The sequence below is a fragment of the Alexandromys fortis genome, unplaced genomic scaffold (genome assembly GCF_014885135.2).
Source record: "Alexandromys fortis isolate MF-2015 unplaced genomic scaffold, M_Fortis_MF-2015_v1.1 scaffold_20, whole genome shotgun sequence".
In the NCBI taxonomy this organism is placed as follows: domain Eukaryota; kingdom Metazoa; phylum Chordata; class Mammalia; order Rodentia; family Cricetidae; genus Alexandromys; species Alexandromys fortis.
The window spans coordinates 4976559-4999151 of record NW_026067903.1 but is presented as its reverse complement, the minus strand read 5'-3'; the positions used below and the strand labels follow the sequence as shown (position 1 = coordinate 4999151).

Sequence of the window (22593 nt, the reverse complement as noted above, 5' to 3'; positions counted from 1 at the left end):
TTCACATGAGTTTTGCTTATGTTGATTTAGAGGGCCATGTTTTCTTGGTGTCCTCATCCCCTCTGACTCTTACATTCTCTCCACCTCCTCTCCTTCATGGTTCCCTGAACTCTGAGGGGAGGGTTTGATGGAGACATCCCATTTAGGGATGAGTGTTCCAAGGTCTCACTTTCTGCACAATGTCTGGCTGTGGGTTTCTATATTTGTACCCATCTGCTGCAGGGGGACGTTTCGCTGAAGATGACTAAGCAAGGCATTGATCTATGAGTATAGTTTTTTAAAGGTGCTTTAAACACTAAAAGATACAGCTACCAAAATGATCTAGCAAAGCCACCATTGCGCATATCCACCTGAAGTATATTTATCTTCAACAGATATCTGCACTTCCATGTGAATGATACTATTAGTTGAAAAGACTGCCAAAGCTATAAAATGCAGTAGTAAACCTCACGATAACCACAAAGAACCAACGTACAAAAGATAATGGGACTGAAGCCTCAGTATAGAACATCAATGGCTCACAAAGACAAGAAAGAAACAGCCAGAAAAGAATCACCAAAGTGTCAACATAAAATACACTTACCTATTCACCATCAGCCAAGTATCATTTCACAATGTCTATGTATCAAAATATTACACTGTATTCTTTAAATATAATTTTAGCCAACAATTATTCTACAATAAAGCTTAAAAAACCTTTGTAAAAATTTAAAATAGAACTACACAACAAAATAATAGCTGGTGTTAAAAATGAACTGCATATCAAATGTCAGTGAGGGTATGTAACTACTGAAAAACTCAGCACTGCTGGAGTAAATGCACAGTACTACAGCCACACTGAAAAAGACTTCAATGGTTTCCCTGAAACGAAAATGTATCATATGGCTCAGCCGTTTATTCCTAGATACTGATCCAAGAAATAAAAACATATATCCACACAAAGATTAATATAGGGAAGAGCTTAGTGGCTTTATTTATTATGGCCCCAAACAGGAAACAGTGCAACTGTCAATGTGTACACCCACACAATAGAATACAGCTCAGCAGTCAGAATAAAAATTACACACGACATGTGTAATACATAAAGAACAAACCTCAGAATAACTACACTGAGGGAAAAGAGCCTGATTAAACAACATATACAATACAATTTCATTGGTTTAAATTTTTAGAAAATCCAAATACCTATATGCCTGAAATAAAATCAATTCATATAATCAGCAGAGTGTATGAAAATTACAGAGGGGCAAGAGGGAACTTAAGAGTGCAGAATAAGGGCAGAATCTTGATTGTGGTGATGGTTTTAAAGGTCAGATTTTCCAACCTTAACATATAAAATACTGACATTTTAATATACATGTTTCAGTTACACATCAATAAAAAGTTCCCAAATAAGCATACATCAAAAAAAAAAAATCCCCTAAAACTGCTAGGCAGGGTGCACACTGCTGCCCTATAGAGCAGGGCACTGCAAAGCCGAGCCTTCCAGCAAGATCCTGCACCACAGGAACAAAACACACCCACTATACCCCAGATTAACACACATCTCTCCATTAGAATACTACAAGATATAAAATGTTACCTAAGACAAATATTTTCTAGCAACACGGAAATCTTATGTGATGAAATTAAAAAGGCCAGATGTAAACGGCCACAGGCGAGGCTCAGCTGCACAGGACACTTAAGTGCTACATACACAGGGGCTGCTTTCTGGCTGGAAGCAGTGCTACACTAATCTTTTTCCCTGGGTTCCAGAGTTATAGATGATTTTAACCTTTTCGTTCCTTGTTTTTATTTTCCCGGGTTTTCATTATTGTTTTCCTGCTTTGGTATTACTTTCATTTTTGTGTGAGCTTAACAGTGGTCTTAGAAGAAAGAAAAAGGTTTCCAAGGAATAGAAGGGAGTTTGAGTAAATGTCTGACGGACAAGTGGTTCCTACTCTGCACCACTGGCCCTGGGAAGACCAAGGGGAGACTCTGAGAACTCATATGTGTCCCGATTACTATCTGTTATTGGATAATATAACCACATTCACATCAACTAACAGTTTTCATGTCTACGGATAAAGAAAAATTCAACTCTACTGAAACCTGAGAAGCTTTATTTCACATCAACAAGTAGTATCGTAGAACCTCAAATGGAGAGGTGGCTTCCTGCCTACACACTGCTTTCGTGGCCTCTGCCACTACACCGGTGTGACGAAAGAGCTAATCAACTTCTTCCTGTGTTGGAACCATCCTTTCCCCAAGCTTTCCAGTCTGGGCTTTCATGAATTGTTCAGACCTGGGAACAGAATTTAAAGTTATATACCTGAAGTTAAATATCTCAGTTCTCAGAGGGCTATATAAAAACTGCTTTATTAAACTTGACACATGTTGCAAATATAAGATTAAAATGTGTATGCATGTTTCCTGGCTGAGTGATTTGGGGACACTCATTACATTGCTGAGTTTTCTACACTGCATCCTATCAGTCTTTTCATAAACTAGAAGTAACAGGTAATTAAATTTCATTACAAAATGTGCTATAAAGCAGAGCAATTAAGTACAGCAAACTGTCAGTTGTTTAACGCCAATGTAGTTTTTACCTCAAGGAATTATTCTCTGCTTTTTGTCTGCCAAGTTCACTTTCGGTATCCATTGCCTTTCTTGCTAATGATTTCATTTCTTTTTCCACAGTGGTTATGGTCTCCTTCATCAAAGTCATATTTGACATTTGTTCCATACGCTCATCATCAAGCTACACAAGTAGAATGACAAAGTTAACTCCTACCACTCTGTAGCCTTGTTGGTCTTAGCAGAGGAGACCCTCCTACAAACTGCAGTTTGTGGAAGAATTATTTACACAACGAGATGATCAACTGGGGCAGACATGACACTGTAGAAGGTTTTATAAAGTGTTGTATAATAGGATAAAAACAAGCCACTACATAGCTTTCTATAAAGCCTACCTATCTCAGTATTATCAGTCTACCTTTCTCAATTTGACTATATATTTGGTTCAATTTGACTATATATATGCTGAATTTGTAAAATCATTTATTTGTTATTCAAGATTAATACATTACATATAGAGCAGGATTATGAAAATGAAATTCCTTTTCTCTTGTTTGTTTTTTACTTATTATAAGAAAATACCTCAAATGAATTTATCCGTACATTCAGACCTTCACTGTTTATGTACCGGGAATACTGCTAACGTGTATCTGGCCAATGCTTGATATAGTCATATTTGGCAATATTATCTTTAACAGAACACGGAGATGAGAAAAATTGAAATTTTAGATAAGTGTAGTGGGACTATAATGCCAACACTCAGGAGGCTGAAGCAGCAGAACCATGGGTTCAAAGCCGACCTGGGCTATATAGTAAGCCCTTGTAGTCCACTCCCTCCAAAAAAAGTCTAATAATTAATTTAAAATCCTGAGACTACATCTTAACAAAACTTCTTTTCAAACAAACAAACAAAAATAAAAAGCTGCACTCGTGTTTCCAGAGGAAATAATGAAGTGCAAAGGTAACACAGGATTATGAATAACACATCATATACATCACCTTACGTATTTCAGGACTACAAACACAATCTTAGAAAAATAAAAGAATTCTTCCTAAGACAGTAAGAAGAGAAAAGGAGAAACTATGAGGAGAGCCAACGAGGTTTTGTTTTACGTTATGAACTGTACACTCCAGCTCCTCTATTCTTTGTTCCAAGTGAGCCTTCTCATTAAAAGCTGTCTCTTGAGCAATCTGTTCAAAACACAAAACACAACAAAGGACTTTCAGTGTCACCACACTTGTGTTATACCTATGGACAGACAAAACAACTGCACACCTTTAGCCTTTCTCTCAGACTGTCTCGCTCTGTGGTCATTCTCCGCAAATCAGTGAAGGCTACATCTCTTTCCGTCTCTACCCGACGAAGAATAGCATGTGCTGTGGTTGACTTAGGAGACTTACAGCTTTTCATCATTTCTCTTCGAAGTCGAGCAATTTCTTCCTGTGCCTATGATAAAAATACATAAAATTTAAAAAAGAAAACTTTAAATTATACATAAAGTATCTTATATCCACTCAACTAAAATTGAAACTTGAAATATGCAAGCAGCAAGAAAATAAGGAAATGGATGAATTTTTATTTTTAAGAGTTTATAAATAAGTGCAAGCAAATATATAGGTATGTATTTGGGGGGGGGTGGCTAAGAAAAGACTTTGTATATCCCATTTGAATTCAGCACAACTCAGGTGAAATACTTATCTAATGAAAATTCCACAGTGCTTATCTTTATATTTGCTATATCTTTATTATGCTATTGTCTAGGGTACTTTTACCCTGACAGAAAGTTCCACCAGTCCTTACTCACAGCCCAACATGGTCTCTGAACACTTGTTAATCAGTCCTGAAGCCTCAGATCTGTTGCATATTTATAGATGATTTCATATCCACTTTGCTTCCTGACTCTCAGTTTTGATCATTATCTACACAGCTGGTCCCCATTTTCAGAAAAAAATAGTTTCTCAATATCTACAGATTAGCCTTCACCACATTTCTTAAAGTGTTTTCTAAAATCTTCCTAATTAATAATAACTATATCCTCTCACCTTGAGCAGTGCCCCTTCCTCTGGCTCTTTCCACCCTGGTTCCCAGCAAGCCCCCATCACCTTCATCATGTATTAGCTTGACAACCTGTCATCTAATCCTACTGCCCCATCTACCATGCTGTGTCTTTTCTTACTTTGTAGGCTCTTTGTTTTTGTTTTTAGGCAGTCTCAGCCACCACCACTACAAAACCTGAGCTAAGAAGCCTGCCAACTGTAATAGATTTTTCGTAGTTCCCATTCCCCTTAATTTTCTGGCAGCAACCATACTGGTTCAGGACCTTTCTTCCTAGACCCCCACTCTCCCTTTGTGGCCTTGGTTTCTTTATCTTTCAAAGGTTCTTCCCTGCCTCTTGAAGATTCCATCTTGACTTTTCTGCTCTATTTAGTGCCTTCTCATTTATAGAACTCATTCATTCTGAAGGCTCAAATAACATCTAAGATGATCTTTAAAGCTGCATAACCAGTGCCTGCCTCTCTTCCTAATCCGGTTCTAAATGTTCTAGGTAGCAGTTACTATCTGAATGTCTACCATCTTACTCCACCTTTCTAAACCAAATCCATAACTTTCCCTCAAACCATCAATGGCTTATTTCTCCTCTTTTTATTTACCCAATTCTCTGTCATTCAAGATAAAATTTCAAATGTTTCCATTTGTTGCTTCTCCCCCAAATCAAATCTTCTCAAATCTTTCTTAGTTTATCTAGCATCTGTTCCTATATTTATTTCCGCTGATTTCACCTTTGCTTCATGCATGGACCATGATAACATTTTTCTAAGGAATCCAGTTTCTTCCTCCTCTAATTCTCTTGAAGGAAAAATTATTATGCTAATATAGAAAGATCTATGAGATTTGCCACAATATAAAAATTGTTTTTCAGGGCTGGAGAGATGGCTCAGAGGTTAAGAGCACTGGCTGCTCTTCCAGAGGTCCTGAGTTCAATTCCCAGCAACCACATGGTGGCTCACAACCATCTGTACTGAGATCTGGCGCCCTCTTCTGGCCAGCAAGCATACATGGAGGCACAATGTTGTATACATAATAAATAAATAAATCACTATGGTACCCAGTTCACTTCCTGTTATCTGTAGATCAGGATGTAGAACCCTCAGCTCCTTCTCCAGCACCATGCCTCTCTACATGCCACCATGCTTCCCACCATGATGATAATGGACTAAACCTCTGAAATTTAAGCCAGTCCAATTTAATGTTTTCCTTTGGGTATACTGTGTGACTCACTGGGCCACACTATAGCTTCCACACTGAGATTTTGTTTTGTTTTGTTTGTTTGGTTTGGTTTTGGGTTTTACTTTTAAATTTTGTATTGACGGGGAGGCTGCAAGGTCAGAGGGTGGAAGCTAGGGAATGGGGAGATGAATAGGGCCGGAATGTATGACATGAAATGCACAAAGAATCAATAAAAAGCTTAAAAATGTTTTCCTTTATAAGAGTTGTACAATATGATATAGCCCCACGCCTCATATCTATAATGTGTTTGGCTTTGAGTTAATTTTTTGGCTGCATATTCAGACACTTTTCACTGTTGCAAAACCTTCATGCTCCCATAATCTGTGATGCATACAGGGTTGTGACCTATACAGTGTCTTAAAGTAGCAACTCTAGAGCCCTGGATATAGTAACTATTTCTTCTTAAAATTGTAGTTGTTTATCAAAGAAATTACGCTATGATAAATAGGATTTAATTCTTGTTGATTAAATATTTTATTAATAAAAGCTATACAGTTTTAAATAGAAAGTAAAGTTAAATTACAAAGTTATTTTTAACCTCTAAATTTAAATAAGTTATATGGCAGTTCCCAAAGTGATGTGATAGAATTTTTTAACCTTTCTTCTACCAAATTCTAAAGGTTTTACTTTGAACATGACATCCTATCATTTGAGACTCTCGTTTCTCTTTGTGGTTTTTGTTGCTGCTTTGTTTTGTTTTTATTGTTCTGTGATGTGTTAAGGATCAAAGCTTAGGGTCTATGCAAGCACTCCATCAGTGAGCCACAACTTCAGCCCTGTCTCCATTTTTCATTCCAAAAATCAAACTTTTATGGATGTATATAATCTCTTATGAGATATAAGAGTGACATATAGATGTGTTCACACTTCTTATATTGGAAATATGATACCTTCATTAAGACTATCTTGACAGCAGGCCTGTAGAAGTAGCTTAGTGGTAGAGTACTTGTCTAGAATGCACAAAGTCCTGGGTTTAATGCCAGAACCACAAAGGAAGAAAAGGAAAAAGGAATATCTTAGGGAAAAACGTAATTTCCAAGTGGTAGAGTAATTTGACTGGCATGTTTAATTATGGTCATAAGACCTACGGAAGAACTGCAAACCTCTAGAAATGACTGCTATTAATAATACAATCTGTGTGCTTCCATGCTTACCTGCTCATAAAGAAGGAAGGTCTTGTCTCTCTCAGATGTAAGAACCTTGACATTGCCCTGGATTTCTGCCAAATGACGTTCATATTTTTCCAGCATGCATTTCAGTTCTTCACGGTCTCTTGTTGTTGACTTCAAAAGTTCTACATCACAGTTTGCACCCTAGAATTATTATTTAAGATATCTGAAGTTCTTCCTCTTTTCTTTTCCTTTTTTTTTTTTGAGACAGAGTCTCATGTGGTCCAAGCTGGCCTTAAACTCACTATGAAGCCAGGGCCAGCCTTTAATTCCTGATCCTCCTGCCTCTGTCTCCCAAGTGCTAAGAATACAGGTGTGCATTAATGAAACACTACTGCGGATGACAGTGCACAATCTCTACTTAACTGAACATGACCTCAGAATGAAAGAAAATAGTGAACAACAACAAAATTACTTCTTTCACAACTTTATCTCAAACTGCACTAAACTGGCCTCATTATCTCCCACCCACAACTTATCTTGGGAATAAAGAACTAACTTCGTTGTTCACTGTACCATCAAAGAGATCTATCTCCCAACCTCTTTGATACTATAATTTATACAAAACCAAATTATTTCCAAATGAGGTAAATCAAAGAATAAAATTGAGTACTTAAGAAACAAACTAAAAGATTAAAAGATTTCCTCAAAACCTACCCGGGAAGTTGGAGATGGGCGTCTTGGACTTTTAGATCTATTTCTGATCATTTTTCTCAAATTCTGTGTTTCAGTCTTATAATAATCTCTGTCTGCTTCTAAAGTCTTGACAAAAGAATCAAGTCTAGAAGGACATTTATTTTGTGCTTTTTCAGTCTCTAAAATTATCTTGCAAGGAGGGAAAAAATTAAGCAATTATTTCAAGCTAAATTATAGCATACTTTTCTAAATAAAAACACAAAGGAGTCTTCAAAATATGAAATTTGGCATTTTTAAAAATAGAACATCTAAAAATTTATTCCTTAATATTTTTAAAAAGTAATACACTATTTTAAGAGCAATTTTCACCATTTTGGTGTGCTTTATTTGAATAAAATACTACCTTTACTTAAACATTTTGAGAAGAAAAGAGATGTGTGTGTATGTGTGTGTGTATTTCAGAAACATCCATACCTGAAGCAAATCTTAGAAACAGACTGACTGACTTTGGAAATCTTTACATGCTACTTTAAAGGTAGTTCCAATGTCTACCTTTGTTCAATATTCGCTCAATGAATGGAATATTCTAATGAGTTCTGACAGTCGACACATACAGGTGTTTCCCATGAACTCCCATTCACATGGATATATTTAGAAACACTTCTCTTAAAATGTGTTTTTACACTTGTTTTATAAATACTGAGAAAAAGTTGATATGTCTCAGATGGTGTTTTAAGTATTTTAAATGAAATATTAAAATGTTTAAACAGAAAACTTTTCATTTCATATTATTAGAGAAACAAAAGATCAACTGGTGCTAGCTACCAATTTATAACTTAAAAATATTCTGAAAGGCAGAAAATTTAAAATATAAAAAATGTACCTCATATACTGAAAATTAAAAATTCTGGAGTCATCATTTTCAAACCTAGTAACAGCTAAAAACTCTGCTAAAATCAACCAATAGTTATTCTCAACCTCTAGGTCAGCAGTTCTCAACCTGTGGGTTACAATTTATTTGGGGTTGAATGACTCTCATGGGGGCCGCCTAAGACCATCAGAAAGCACAGATATTTACATTACAAGTCATAAGAGCAGCAAGATGACAGTTATGAAGTAGCAACGAGAACAATGTTATGGCTGGGGGTCAGCACAACATGAGGAGTGTACTAAAGGTCCCTGCACTAGGAAGGCGAAGCTGTGCTCTAGGACAAAGCACTGACAACAGGGAGGCAGGAAGGCATCCTCCTAAGGTGAGGGCACCCACAAACCTCTTAATGGGTGTGAACTTAAGGGGAAAAAATGCATTCATTGTTCTCAAAGGCATGAGTTAAAGGATATATTAAATTCTTTTAGCAGGTTACTAAGTAAAAATGACTGCTTACCATGTATTTGTGAAAAATGTACTTACAGATTTAAGCCTTTTAATTGTATCTTCCAATACTGTTATATTATTTTGCTGGGAAATGAGTTCAATCTGAAAAATTAGAAATTCTATTATTTATACTAAAGATGCTTAAACTGATTTAATTGGAAAAAGTATTAAAAGGAAGTCAGTAAAAAATCAAATCATACAGACAATATTTCAAGCAGAGGGTAACCTGTCCTCATGCTTACCTACCTTCAATGGTAAAAGAACCCAGATGAAAAAATTGGTTCCTTTACCCAATATTTTATATAAAATATTAACTTACTGTATTGTACCAAATTATTCTCCATTAATTGGATCAAATGTTGACATGAATTATAATTCTGAAAATTTTAACAGGAAAGCAATACAAAGACTGGAATAACGTGTTATCAAACTGCCCATTCAGGCTGCTTTCTCTTCTGAACTATTTTACTGCCTTCATTCCACCTAAGCCACAAAATACTGTTTGTATCAATTTATGACACTGAACGTATACTCAGTTTTACAGTACAGCTGTCATCTATAGTTATTTATGTGACACATCTACGTCATATGTTTAAAAACAGTGACTGTTTTTATTACAAAGCTCTTTGCTAAAAAGTCAGCAAATAAGTTCAATGCATACATTTATAATTCATTAGCATTCTCTCATGATTCTGAACTAAGATACACGAGCTATATTTTACATTTGAATTTCCTTTGCTAGGAACCAAGTCCAGGTTCTCATAAACACTAGTTAAGAGTAAAATTCAATACAACCCCTGTCCCATTTTTCTTAATTATCCTTCTAAGATTCTTTTAGAAGTCACAGTGAAGTTTATAAAATATTGAAGGATTCTAATGTTTTTAACATAACTTATAGTTGCATGAACTTATGTACAACTCTGAATCATTAATTTTCATTATCTTATTTTATGCTATTGTGATGGCTATTCTTGGTTATCAACTTGACTACATCTGGAATTAACTAAAACCCAAGCAGATGGACAACCCTGTGAGGGATTTTTCTTAATTAAATCATTTGAAGTGGGAAGACCTGCCCTACATCCAGATCCTTTGAGATGAAAAGATACAGCTTTAATCTGGTCACACCTTCAGATGGCAGCCTATATAAAGGACATGGAAGAGCAAGGGTTTTTCTCTGCCTGCTTGCCCTGCTCTCACTGGAAAGTTCATTCCTACTTCTTCAGGATTCTGGCGTATACTGAAGACCAGCAGAGGCATCCAGCATCATACTGAAGAGATACGGGATTCTTGGACTTTGCGTTGAAAGATAGCCATTGATGGACTAACTGGACCAGAGCCCATAAACCACTCTAATAAACTCCCCTTTCTCTATATAGATATATTCTATTGAGTCTGTTCCTCTAGAGAATCATGACTAATACAGTTACTATGCAGATACTAAAATGATATAAACCTAGAATGAAAATTTGTAAAGATTTTTGTTCTTGAGTAAAACCAATATCCAATGTGATACATCCTCCAAAAAAAATGGATATACATACATATCCTAGATACAGATGAAACATGACCAATAGCTTATAAACTGAAGAAGAGTAAGTGATCCTAGATACAAGTATAACAGTGGTGGATATTATTTCCTTCACTATAGTTTTCTAGGTGAACTGAAATCTTGTTTGTCAGAGAGGTAGGAGTGTTGGAGATTGAGCCTTTCTACACAAGCACTCTACCATTGAGCTATACCCATAAAATATATATATATATCATTTATGGTGATAAAAGTGATAATCCTACCCTGAAAAAAAAGTGTCCCAAAGGAACAAGTTTTAATCCAGTGCTTTTCTCCTTCCTAACAATTGGTTAACTGATGCTTTATTGTGTGTCTGACAATGTGGTAAATATTCATTCTGGAAAACACAGTGCATATGACAAAACACAATGCATATGATAAAACACAAATTTCTGCCCTAGAGGGTTTAAATCTAGTCAAAAAAGAAAGAAAAGATAATAGTCAAAATATATATCAAATATGGCACTCAAAAATACACAATAACCACTTAAATTCTAAGACACTGATTTTTTTTCTTTAAGTGAACAAAATAGGTAAAGATTTCTGTCTTTAGGGACATAACATTCCAGCTAGGAGAGATGATTGTGGTGGCCTGAGAAGGAATAGCTCCTATAGGCTCATATATTTGAATGCTTAGTCACCAGGGAGTGGAACTGTTTGAAAACATTAGGAGATGTGGTTTTTTTTGAAGCAAGTGTGTCACTGGAGGTGAGCTTTGAGGTTGCAAAAGCTCCTATCATACCCAGTCAGTCTCCCTTCTCTCCTTCTGAACATAAAATGTGGCTCTCAACCACTTTTCCAGTACTATGCCTGCATCATGCTCCTCACCATAATAATGGACAGGACTAAGCCACTGAACTGTAAACGAACTCCCAATTAAATGTTTTGTTCTTTAAGAGTTGACTTAGTCATGGTGTCTACACAGCAATAGAATAAGACAGACAGAAGTGACTAAGATGCTTTTTTTTAAGTTAAAATTAATTAAATAACAAGATGTATACCATACTGGCAAAGAAAAGCAGAGTTGCAGGTACTGCATTTATGAAAAACAAGACTGAAATTTGAAACAGAGCTATCAGGGAGTCTCCATGGAAAGATATTCTTTGAGCAAGGTTTAAAGAAGAGGACCCAAGGAAATCTGGGTGAATATTCCAGGAAAAAAAAAAAAACTCTTTCTGCAAATATCCAAGTGCAAAAGAATGTCTACCCAGTTCCAAGGAATAGTAAAGTGGCCAATGTTGCTGAGGCAGAATGGAGGAGAAAGGACAGTGTAAAAAGACCCACCCTAAAAAATAAAGCAGAGGGCTGGAGAGATAGCTCAGCATGTTTTGCTCTTATAGGACCTGGATTTAATTTCCTGCACCCACATGATGACTCATAACCATCTGTAACTCCAGTTCCAGGGGATCTGATGCCTTCGTCTAGCTTCCATGTGCATAAGAAATATACATTATACATAGACATACATTCATACAATTTATATACACATAAAATAAAATAACTTCAAAATATATATTTTTTAAAAGCAGGCTAGGCAAGATCAAAAACACTGATGACAACTTATGCTTGAGAGTTTGTGGGGAAAGGGGAACACTCCTGCATTGCTGGTGGGAGTGCAAGCTAGTACAGCCCCTTTGGAAGTCAGTGTGGCGATTTCTCAGAAAATTAGAAAACAACCTTCCTCAAGACCCAGTAATACCACTTTTGGGTATATATCCAAAGGATGCTCAATCATGCCACAAGGACATGTGCTCAACTACGTTCATGGCAGCATTATTTTTCATGGCCAGAACCTGGAAACAACCTAAATGCCCCTCGACTGAAGAATGGATAAGGAGGGGGCTAGAGAGATGGCTCAGAGGTTAAGAGCATTGCCTGCTCTTCCAAAGGTCCTGAGTTCAATTCCCAGCAACCACATGGTGGCTCACAACCATCTGTAATGGAGTCTGGTGCTTTCTTCTAGCCTGCAGGCATACAGAATATTGTATATGTAATAAATAAATATTTTTTTAAAAAAAGAATGGATAAGGAAAATGTGGTACATTTACACAGCAGGGGAAAAAAAACGACAGCTTGAATTTTACAGGAAAATGGATGGCGCTAGAAAACATCATTTTGAGTGAGGTAACCCAAACCCAGAAAGACAATTATCACATGTACTCACTCATGGGTGGTTTTTGTTTTGTTTTGTTTTGTTTTAAATTTTTTCTATGTGGACCAGGGTGGCCTTGAACTCTTAGATACGTGCCTGCCTTTGTCACCCAAGTGCTGGGGTTAAAGACATGTGCCATCACGCCCATTTTTTTCTTTTTTCTTTTTTTTTAAGATTTATTTATATATTTATTATGTATACAACATCCTGCCTCCATGTATGCCTGCAAGCCAGAAGAGGGCACCAGATCTCATTATAGATGGCTGTGAGCCACCATGTGGTTGCTGGGAATTGAACTCAGGACCTCTGGAAGAGCAGCCAGTGCTCTTAACCTCTGAGCCATCTCTCCAGCCCACTCATGGGTGGTTTTAAACATAAAGCAAAGAAAACCAGCCCACAAATCACAATCCCAGAGAACTTAGACAACAATGAAGACACTAAGAGAGACTTATATAGATCTAATCTACATAGGAAGTAGAAAGTAGAAAAAGACAAGATCTCCTGAATAAATTGGGAGCATGGGGACCTTGGGAGAGAGTTGAAGGGGAGGGACAAAACAGGGAGGGGAGCAGAGAAAAATGTAGAGAGATCAATAAAAATCAATAAAATTAGAAAAAAAAAGCAGGTTAGAAAGGGTATACATATGGTGTGGGAGGTCCTTCTGTCTGTGTGTTGTTTTTATTGGTTAATGAATGAAGAACTGCTTTTAGTCTATGGCAGGGAAGAACAGAACTAGGCAGAGAAAGCTAGGCTGAATGCTGGGAGAAAGAAGGGTTGATGTGGGAGTGTCATATCAATCTGTTGATTTCATTGGTTAAGCAATAAAGAAACTGCTTGCCCTGGTAGGTTAAAACATAGGTGGGAGGAGTAAACAGGAGGAAGCGGAAGTGAGGTAAGACTCTGCTCTGCTCCAGGAGAGACTCGACAGCTCTGCTCTCTGGAGCAGAGACACCATGCTCAGCTCTGCCAGATAGACACGATAGCTCTGTGCTCTGAGGCAGACGCATGAAGCTCAGACCCAGGATGGACGTAGGTTAGAATCTTCCCGGTAAGCGCACCTTGGGGTGCTTACACACATTATTAGAAATGGGTTAGAACAATATGTAAGAGCTAGCCAATAAGAAGCTGGAACTAGCCTGGCCAAGCGGTGTTTAAATGAATACAGTTTGTGTGTTGTTATTTCGGGCATAAGCTAGCCAAGCGGCCGGGGTGTTGGGGACGCAGCCCCGCCGCTCCTATTTCAACAAAGGGTGGAGTCAGAGACATCATGGAGCCACCAGAACTTTAGCTGGTAAGCCACAGCCACGTGAAGATACACAGATTAATAGAAATGAGTTAAATTAATATATAAGAGTTAGCCAATAAGAAGCTAGAGCTAATGGATCAAGCAGTGATTTAATTAATACAGTTTCTGTGTGATTATTTCAGGTCTAAACTAGCTGGATGGCCAGGAACCAACAAGCGGTCCTCCTTCTTACATGCATACCTACAAAAGGATTTTCCAAGCTTAATATTAAGTTTTACACAATGCTTTCTATATAGTAGATTCATCTATCTTGGCTGATTGAATCATATACAAATATAACAATACTTTAATCCCAGCACTCGGGAGGGAGACAGGCGGATCTCTATGAGTTCAAGGCCAGCCTGGTCTACAAGAGCTAGTTCCTGGGCAGGCTCCAAAGCTATGGAGAAACCCTGTCTTGAAAAACCAAAAGAAAAAAAAAGAATACCTCATATAGACTATATTAAATTTTAAACATGCTGGTGCCATCTTAGAAAATGTCTTTTAATTAAAGTCATAATTTAGTTGTGTTCAGTTTAATTGCAGATATCACTGAGCATAATAGCTAGATTTTTCAGTGAGTTACAGTTTATATTACTCTTCCTTAACATTACTAATGCTGGGTTTCAAAAAGATACACATAAATATAAAATAACATATATGATATAAAAAACTAACAATAGTGAAATTCCAATTCTGCTTTCACATTACAGAAAATCATGTTCAACTGCCTGGAAAATGCTGTATTGAAGTATAAATGGTAGCTCAAGATGTGAAGACAAACAAAGGCAAAATTTGCAAATTTAATATGTGCTCAAATTATAATACTTCCTGCTTTAGAAGACACAGACCTCCCCTAAGATGTGGGTTCTTTGGTTTTTTTTTTCTCAAGACAGTCTTTCTATGCAATCCTGTCCTGCTCACAATCTTCTTATCTTAGCCTCTCCAGTGCTGAGATGATAGGTATATGCCACCATACCTGGCTTAGTGAATCATTTTAAAAAGCAGAGACGGTGGAAATGCTGGGATATAACTTACATTGGCTCATAATATACATTGCAGAGTTCTAGTTTATTATCACTCTTGGATCCCTGGCTCAGAGAGCAGAGGGCAACAGTCATCTAGAATGTAGACAACTGGGCCTTGTAGAGAAGGCTTTCTGACAGCCAAATCCATCTGCTGGAAGCCATCTTAGAAGCCAGTATTATAGTATCAGTTAGGGTATGGCTGCAATCTGACCATCACCTTTTTAACACTTTCCTGAAAAACTGAACCAGAACCACTCCCTAACCTGAAATATAAGTCAGTTTGCTGCTTGAAATCACTCAGTTTCAGGAGTAACTAATTAGATAACAGTAAAAAACACAATAGTAAATACTCAAAAACAGTTTCATAGAAGAGGTTACTTTAGGAATATTTAAAAATATTAGGGCTGGAGATATGGCTCAGCAATGAGCACTGACTGCCCTTCCAGAAGACCCAGGTTCAATTCCCAGCACCCACATGGCAGCCCACAACTGTCTGAAAATCCAGTCCAGCAGATCTGACACCTTCACATCAATGCACATAAAATAAAGTTAAATAAATCATAAGAAATATTTAAAAATATGACTAACCAAAAGTAAATCCTTCTCAGTAAATTTAATCCTATCAGACTCCACTTTTATATATTTAGAATATGTCAAAACACTGTAAGAACACAAGAATTCTTTTTCAGCAATCAAATAGATTTAGAGTTCTACCCCAAAACGTAGACAAGAAATGTATCATTGGTAATTATAAGCCTACAGTGCCCACCTAATGCAAAGATTTTGACAACATGTCTTGGTGTCCACACCCCAAATTGGTCTTGCACCTCTCTGCCCTACAACATAACTAAGGCTGTTGCTTTCCTCATTTCAAGGCACTGATCCTAAGCAATCATTCCTCTTTTATTCTTGATTTACTAAGGTCTCCAGGTCTTCTCTCCCAACAGCAGTATCCCAAAAATGCAGCCAACCTCGTCCTCAAAAGCTCAAATAGCTTTCTAATTCTCCATGTAACAGACATTCCACATCATATATGAATATCACTTTTTCTAGAAATATGTTTTTCTGAAAATTTCAATCTATGAAATTAGTACTTTTGGTTTTAGTCAAAACCTAGCTTATATAATTCAGATACTTTCCATTCCTGGAGTTCTTCCTTTTTTGTTTTTTGGGTTTTTTTTTTTCCTTTTTTTCCTTTTTCGAGGCAGGGTTTCTCAGTAGCTATGGAGCCAATCTTGGATCTCGCTCGGTAGACCAGGCTGGCCTCAAAATCACAGAGATCCGCCTGCCTCTGCCTGCCTCTACTTCCCGAATGCTGGGATTAAAGGCATGTGCCACCACCACCCAGCTGGAGTGCTTCCTTTTAATACCAGAGAATTCACCCTGACACCTACCTCCTCCCTGCTGCAATATGGTCAATAGGCCCTAAACAACTCCTTAAAATAGATGCTGTCTACCAAGGGCACACTCAAGAGTTGGAATTCAGCCAATCGTTTTTCCTCTTCAGTCTGGGAAGGAGATAGTTAATTTTTAATATGAAGAAAGAAGGACAGTAAAACTCTTCAATTTGACAATTTTCACAGTCAAGATGAAGACTGTATTCAATTAACCACTAAAACCATGCATGAAAGGTTAAAGTAAACTGACAAGGTTATTGAGAAATACCAAAAACATAAGACCACTTTGAAGTGCCATTTAAATACTTCTGTAGCAACCATATGAAAGTAAGTTATTACAAGCTAAAAACAAGCCACTCTATCTACTTTCACTGGTAGTCCTAAGAACCTTTTCCAGGAAAGTACTTACAGATAAATGTCCTCAAAGAAGTGTTAAAAAATATAAAAGTAAACTTTAGAAGATATGTTTATGGCTCTTGATGTGAGAACATCTTCCTAAACAAGAACCAAAACTCTTAAGTCAACAAAGATAACAAATTTAACAAGATAAAAAGTTTCTCATTTTGGTTCAAAATAGAAAATAAACCATTGTTTTTAATAAATAAATAAATAAATAAAAATTGAGGCAGGCATGGCACCTGTAATCCTGTCCTCAGAACACTGAGCAAGAAAAACCGCAATTCAAGATAATCCTGGATCAGAGGACAAGACCCTTTCTAAAAAGGGGTAGGGAGTTTGTTTGTAGATATATGCAGAGAAGAAAAAGGGTAGCAGAGCAATAATGAATTTACAGATTATTCTTGCTACTTTGAAATTTTCATAATAGGCTCATAAAATTTAGGAGAAAATATAAACAAAAAATTGTAAAGAAATAAAGTGTGAGAAAAAATACAATTTAATCCTTATAATAGACTTAAAATATACCAAACGAAAAAGCTTCCAAATGATATGAAAATTTCACTTTTCCAACTTAATTTTGTAATCACAATACAATTAAAATTCTGTCAGTGATAAATTTAGTACCTTTGCTTCTTCAAGTTCCTTGTCAGCAGTGTCCACCACAAAATTTTTCTCTTTTTCTAATTGCTCTGCTAGTTGGTCGATTTTAATCAGTTCTTTACAAAGATGCTCATTGTGGTTGGTTAAATCGTCTACTTGACTGCTTACCACCTCCTTACTATCCAAGAGTTTCCTAACATATTCTTCCAAGTCATGATTTGTCTGTTTGAGATCTTCAATCTGTTATAATCAGAAAAGAAATAATCACATTAAAAGGGTCCCTCAGCTCGTAAGTAAATATTAGCTGTAAAGGAGAACCATGCTACTACCCACAGACCCAGAGAAACTGATGCCCAGCCCAACTGCCATCAGAGAGGCTTCATCCAGCAACTGATGGAAACAGATGCAGACCCACAGCCAAACACTAGGTGTATCTAGGAGAATCCTACAGAAGTGGGGGAGGTAGGATTGCAGGAACCAGTGAGGTCAAAGATACATAAGAAAACCTACAGAATCAACTAATCTGGGTTTACAAGAGCTCCCAGTGGAGGGAGAGAAAGAGTGGAGGAGAAGTGGATGGGGAGGGCTGGGAAGAAGGGAAGGAGAGGAAACTTCGATTGAGGTATAAAACATAAATAAATAGAAAGACGGACAGATAATGGTCCCTTAGCTCTCTTCTAAATTCTCTGCTCTCAAGAATTTTGTTCCCTTGAAGAAGTTAATATGTTAAGTGCAATAACAGGGATACTTGTGAGCTAAACATATTTAACTAATTATCTATAGAGTACATTCAAGATATTATGCTGGTCCACGTCAGAAGATTAAGTCACCTTTATATAAAAAATACAATCAATCCTTACCACCCCCTCAAAAAAAAGCCAGTCTAAGCCTCTAAAAAGTAGCTAAAATTACTAAATACCTGGTCTTAATTCTTAGTCAATCAAGTCTTACCCTTGGTCAAGTAACTATACAGATAACTTCTCTCAAAATTGACAGTTTACTTTAAAAACATAATGTGTCCTTTTATAAAAAATATCCTATAAGTCATGAGTTTTTTTTCTGGTTTTTTTTTGGTGGTGTTGTTGTTATTTGTTTGTTTTCTTTTGTTTTTTGAGACATGATCTAACTGCATAGCCTTGGCTAGCCTGGAACTCCCTAGACCAAGCTGGCCTCAAACTCAGAGATCATCTGTCCTGTCTCTTGAATGCTGGGATTAAAGGTATGCATCACCATACTCAACAATGAATTTTTTTGAGACAGGGTTTCTCTGTGTAGCTGTGGCTATCCTGGAACTTGCTCTGTAGACCAGGTTGGCACCAAACTCACATAGGTCTGCCTATCTCTGCCTTCCAAGTGCTGGGATTAAAGGTGTGCACCACTACTTTCCAGCTAACAATGAATTATTTTAACTAAATATGCTACAGTGCCATTTATTATTCTGAATAAATCATTTTAAGAAGCAAAAGAAGTCCTTATGGCAATTCGACCTTTGCTGTGGCACCTTGTAAGCATACTAACATGTAAGATATAAAATCTGAAATATCAAAATCAGGAAACAAAAAACAATGAATTTTTTTAAACAAAAGGAAGGGGATCTATAAAGGTACAAAATATCTCCGCAGCTCAATCTTTTATCATAACTGGTCTGAATTTCATAAGTATCTCCTATTCTTCCCTTTTGCCTACTATCCATACACCAATTAAAGAAAGTTCTCTGAGCATCTATGAGTGCACATATAAAATTAGAATATATATTTTAAAATAGTGCTTATAAGCCAGGTGGTGGTGGTACAGGCCTTTAATCCCAGCACTTGGGAAGCAGAGGCAGGTGGATCTTTGTGAGTTCAAGGCCAGCCTGTTCTACAACAGCTAGTTCCAGGACAGCCAAAGATACACAAAGAAATCGTGTCTTAAAAAACAAACAAAACAAAACAAAAAACTACAACAAATAGTGCTTACAGCTATAAAAATCGAGTTATTTTAATTTCAAAAGAAAATCTTTGAAAATGTCACTGAGAATGTGATGTCAAGATGCCATTTGTGACCCTAGCCCTTCTCAACTGTCCAGCCTGGTTTCCACGTCACTAGTGCATGCACTTAAGCTGCAAGCATAGTAGACTTGTCCCACACAGCTTCCAGAGCATTTTAGGGAGTGGTTGCAGTGCTATAGTCTATGTGTCACAAAATCCTCCTCAGGAGACATCTTGGGAAAACTCCTTAGGCCTCGACTACAGGAAAACGCACTTCTTTCGTAAGCTGGTTTGCTCTTAGTCTACTAGCTAAAGAGTATTTCATCTTTTCTTTCTGCATCCTTTGAACTAAATGTGCAGCCCACCTGCAGCAGCGTGCTAAACTATCTGTTCAGCACTCTCATACCAGGCTTTCTGGTCATTGGCAAAAACCTGAGAGACACAACTGAAGGGTAAGAACATTATTTGAGACTACAACTTCTGAAGGTCTATGAAGAATGTGGCATTAAGGCCATCCCAAGAAGCAGAGCACTCAGGTGGGTTTAGCCTTCAAGGCCAGCCCCCAGTCACTTGCTTTTAAAACTCAACCCCATCTCCCAAAGTTTCACAACTTCCCAAACAGGACCACAGTCAGGGACCAGATGCCTAAACACTCTCAGCCTGTGGAGGACATTTCATATCCACACCGTGATGCCAAATTTCTTTATTTTTCATACCCTTCTTATCTCCACTATATCAACAGTATGCCGTTTTTAAATAAACCACAGGATTTAAATGATTCCAATTCATCTATCTTCATAGTTGTGCTGTGTGGGTTTTCTTGTGTGTGGGAGGTGTGTTCACATGTACAGACTGACAGGGGTGGAAAGGTAAGTGTGCACATGAGTATGTATGCCTGTAAAGGACAGGACAGACATTGATGGAGAGATAAAGTGTATTCTTTGATCGCCCTCCACCTATCTATTGAGGCAGGGTCCCTCAATTGAACTCAGTGCTCCCGTATTTGCCTCATCTAGCAGGCCAACTGACTCTTGAGATCCTCTCTGTATTCCCTGAGTACCACAGCTACTGGAAGGCTGCCAGCCTACCCAGCATTTCATTTCTCACATTGGCATAGCAAACCCTCTACCTACAGAGCTATCTCCTCAGCAACTCTCCTTCATGCTTTGAATGTGTGGTATAAATGTGTGTTCATGTGTGTGCAGGCCAAAGACAACCTTAAGTGTCATTTCTTAGGCACTATACACTTTGGATTGGAGGGGGTGGTTCTTTAGTGTTTTGGGGACAGGGTTTCTCTGTGTAGCCCTGGGCATCTTGAACTCGCTCTGTAGACCAGGCTGGCCTCAAACTCAGAGATCCGCCTGCCTCTGTCTCCTGAGTGCTGGGATTGAAAGCGTGTGCCACCACCCAAAACCACTTTAGCTTTTTAAAGACAGGGTCTCTCAATGGCCAGCAAACCCCAGGATATGCTTGTGCCTACCTCCCCAGAGCTGAAATTAAAAGCAAAACCTATCATGCCTAGCTTCTTTTATACAGGTTCTGTGGTTTAAACTCAGTTCTTTGTATAAACACTCTATTGACTGAGTTAACTTCTCTATAGTGATATTTTATTTGTGTTTTAATAAATAAAGCTTGACTGAAGATCAGAATGCAAAGCTAGCCACACTAGTCAGTCATACAAGTCAGGCAGTGGAGGCACACACTTTTAATCCCAGCAGCCACACTAGTTGGTCAGAGAGGCTGGATGGTGTGGTGCACACCTTTAATCCTAGCACTAGAGATGAATATAAAATGAGAGGAGACAGGAGCACAGGGCTCAGTCTGCAGTCACACTGAGAATAGAGGTAAGAACTCTCTAGTGTTTTGGCTGCTTTGCTTTTCTGATCTTCAGCTTGAACCCCAGTATTTGTCTCTGGGTTTTTACTACTCGTTCTATAATTCTCAGCCCTATCTTAGTATTTTATAAAATGCCTAAAAATCATTTACCTGTCCTTTCCATTGACTTCTAAGAAACATAAAAAGTATATCATGAATTATGTGTTCTTTATATAATGATCAGCTGTCATGTGGGTATGTAAAACAAATGGATCATCAATAAATACATGAATACCCTGCTTGCCCGATAGGAAACCCTGCTTTTACTCAATTCATGATATAAGTACTTAAAAAGAAGCAGGTTAGAGTCCTTCATCCCTAGGATCTGGTATATGCATAACACGCTATAAGCTCCAAAGGACTTAGGCGGCTCTGACCTATGCCCTGATGCCTATAGTACACAAGCACTCTTTTTGTGCAAAATCGACAACGCTGCAGCTTTCCTCAGCAGATATCTCATATTCTTCACATCTCCAACATCTTGGGTTCTCTACCACACTTGGATTTCTCCCTGAAAGCTTCATGCAAAGTCCACTCCCTGCAGAGAATCTGATCCTGCTATACACTGCCTGGCTTCCCAGGCTTTTGTCAAAAATATTGGTGCAATTCCCCAAGATAACTAGAACTCCTTCATTCTGCAGGCATGCAAAATTAGTATTATGTAGATGATGCCATGTTCTGTTGCAAGCTCAAGAATTAGGATCAATGGACCACAGCTTGAGTAGCCTTTGAATATCTGTGCACTGAAAATCCTTCCCTAGGTTGCCTTGTTTAAAAGGACACCCCTGAGACTCTGTTAAAGAAAATCCTCTCAAATAAGTTTCCAGTTTTACACCCTGAAGACTTTCATGAGTTGAATCTCACCCTCAAGGCACCTTTCCTTGTAGTGACATTTTGTTTGTGTTTTAACAAATAAAGCTTGTCTGAAGACCAGAGTGCAGAGCTAAACCACTAGAGGTCAGGTGGTGGTGGCTCATACCTTTAACCCCAATACTTGGGAGTCCTACGGTTTTAATCCCAGCACTAGGGAGGTGGAGTAAGAGTGAGATGGCCGGGTGGAGAGAAGAATATAAGGTGGGAAGAGAGGAACTCAATGCAGTCTGAAGCAGTCAGTCTGAGGATGCAGTGTGAGGAGGCAGTCTGAGGACAGGATCACCCTTCTGGTCTGGGGATTCAGTAGAGGTAAAAGGTCTCCCTAGTGGCTGGCTGCATTCCTCCTCTGATCTCTCAGCTTTCATCCCCACTAATATCTGACTCCAGGTTCTATTTACTAAGATCAATTAGAATTCATG

At 37.8% G+C, this 22593-nt stretch overlaps 1 protein-coding gene across 5 annotated transcripts in view; it reads right to left on the bottom strand.

The window, feature by feature from the left end:
* Tsga10 (testis specific 10) overlaps positions 1–22593 on the bottom strand; it is a 91306-nt gene that overhangs the window by 56714 nt on the left and 11999 nt on the right. For 3 of the 5 annotated variants that reach the window (XM_050134690.1, XM_050134687.1, XM_050134686.1), the window contains exons 3-9: positions 17481–17696; positions 9062–9127; positions 7672–7839; positions 7000–7158; positions 3833–4003; positions 3670–3747; positions 2589–2740 (exon numbers count right to left, since the gene is read on the bottom strand). In XM_050134690.1, coding sequence (XP_049990647.1) covers positions 2589–2740; positions 3670–3747; positions 3833–4003; positions 7000–7158; positions 7672–7722 — 611 coding nt within the window. In that variant the 5' untranslated portion in view covers positions 7723–7839; positions 9062–9127; positions 17481–17696. The remainder of the gene's footprint in view (positions 1–2588; positions 2741–3669; positions 3748–3832; positions 4004–6999; positions 7159–7671; positions 7840–9061; positions 9128–17480; positions 17697–22593) is intronic. The other 2 variants (XM_050134688.1, XM_050134689.1) reach the window with 2 other exon arrangements.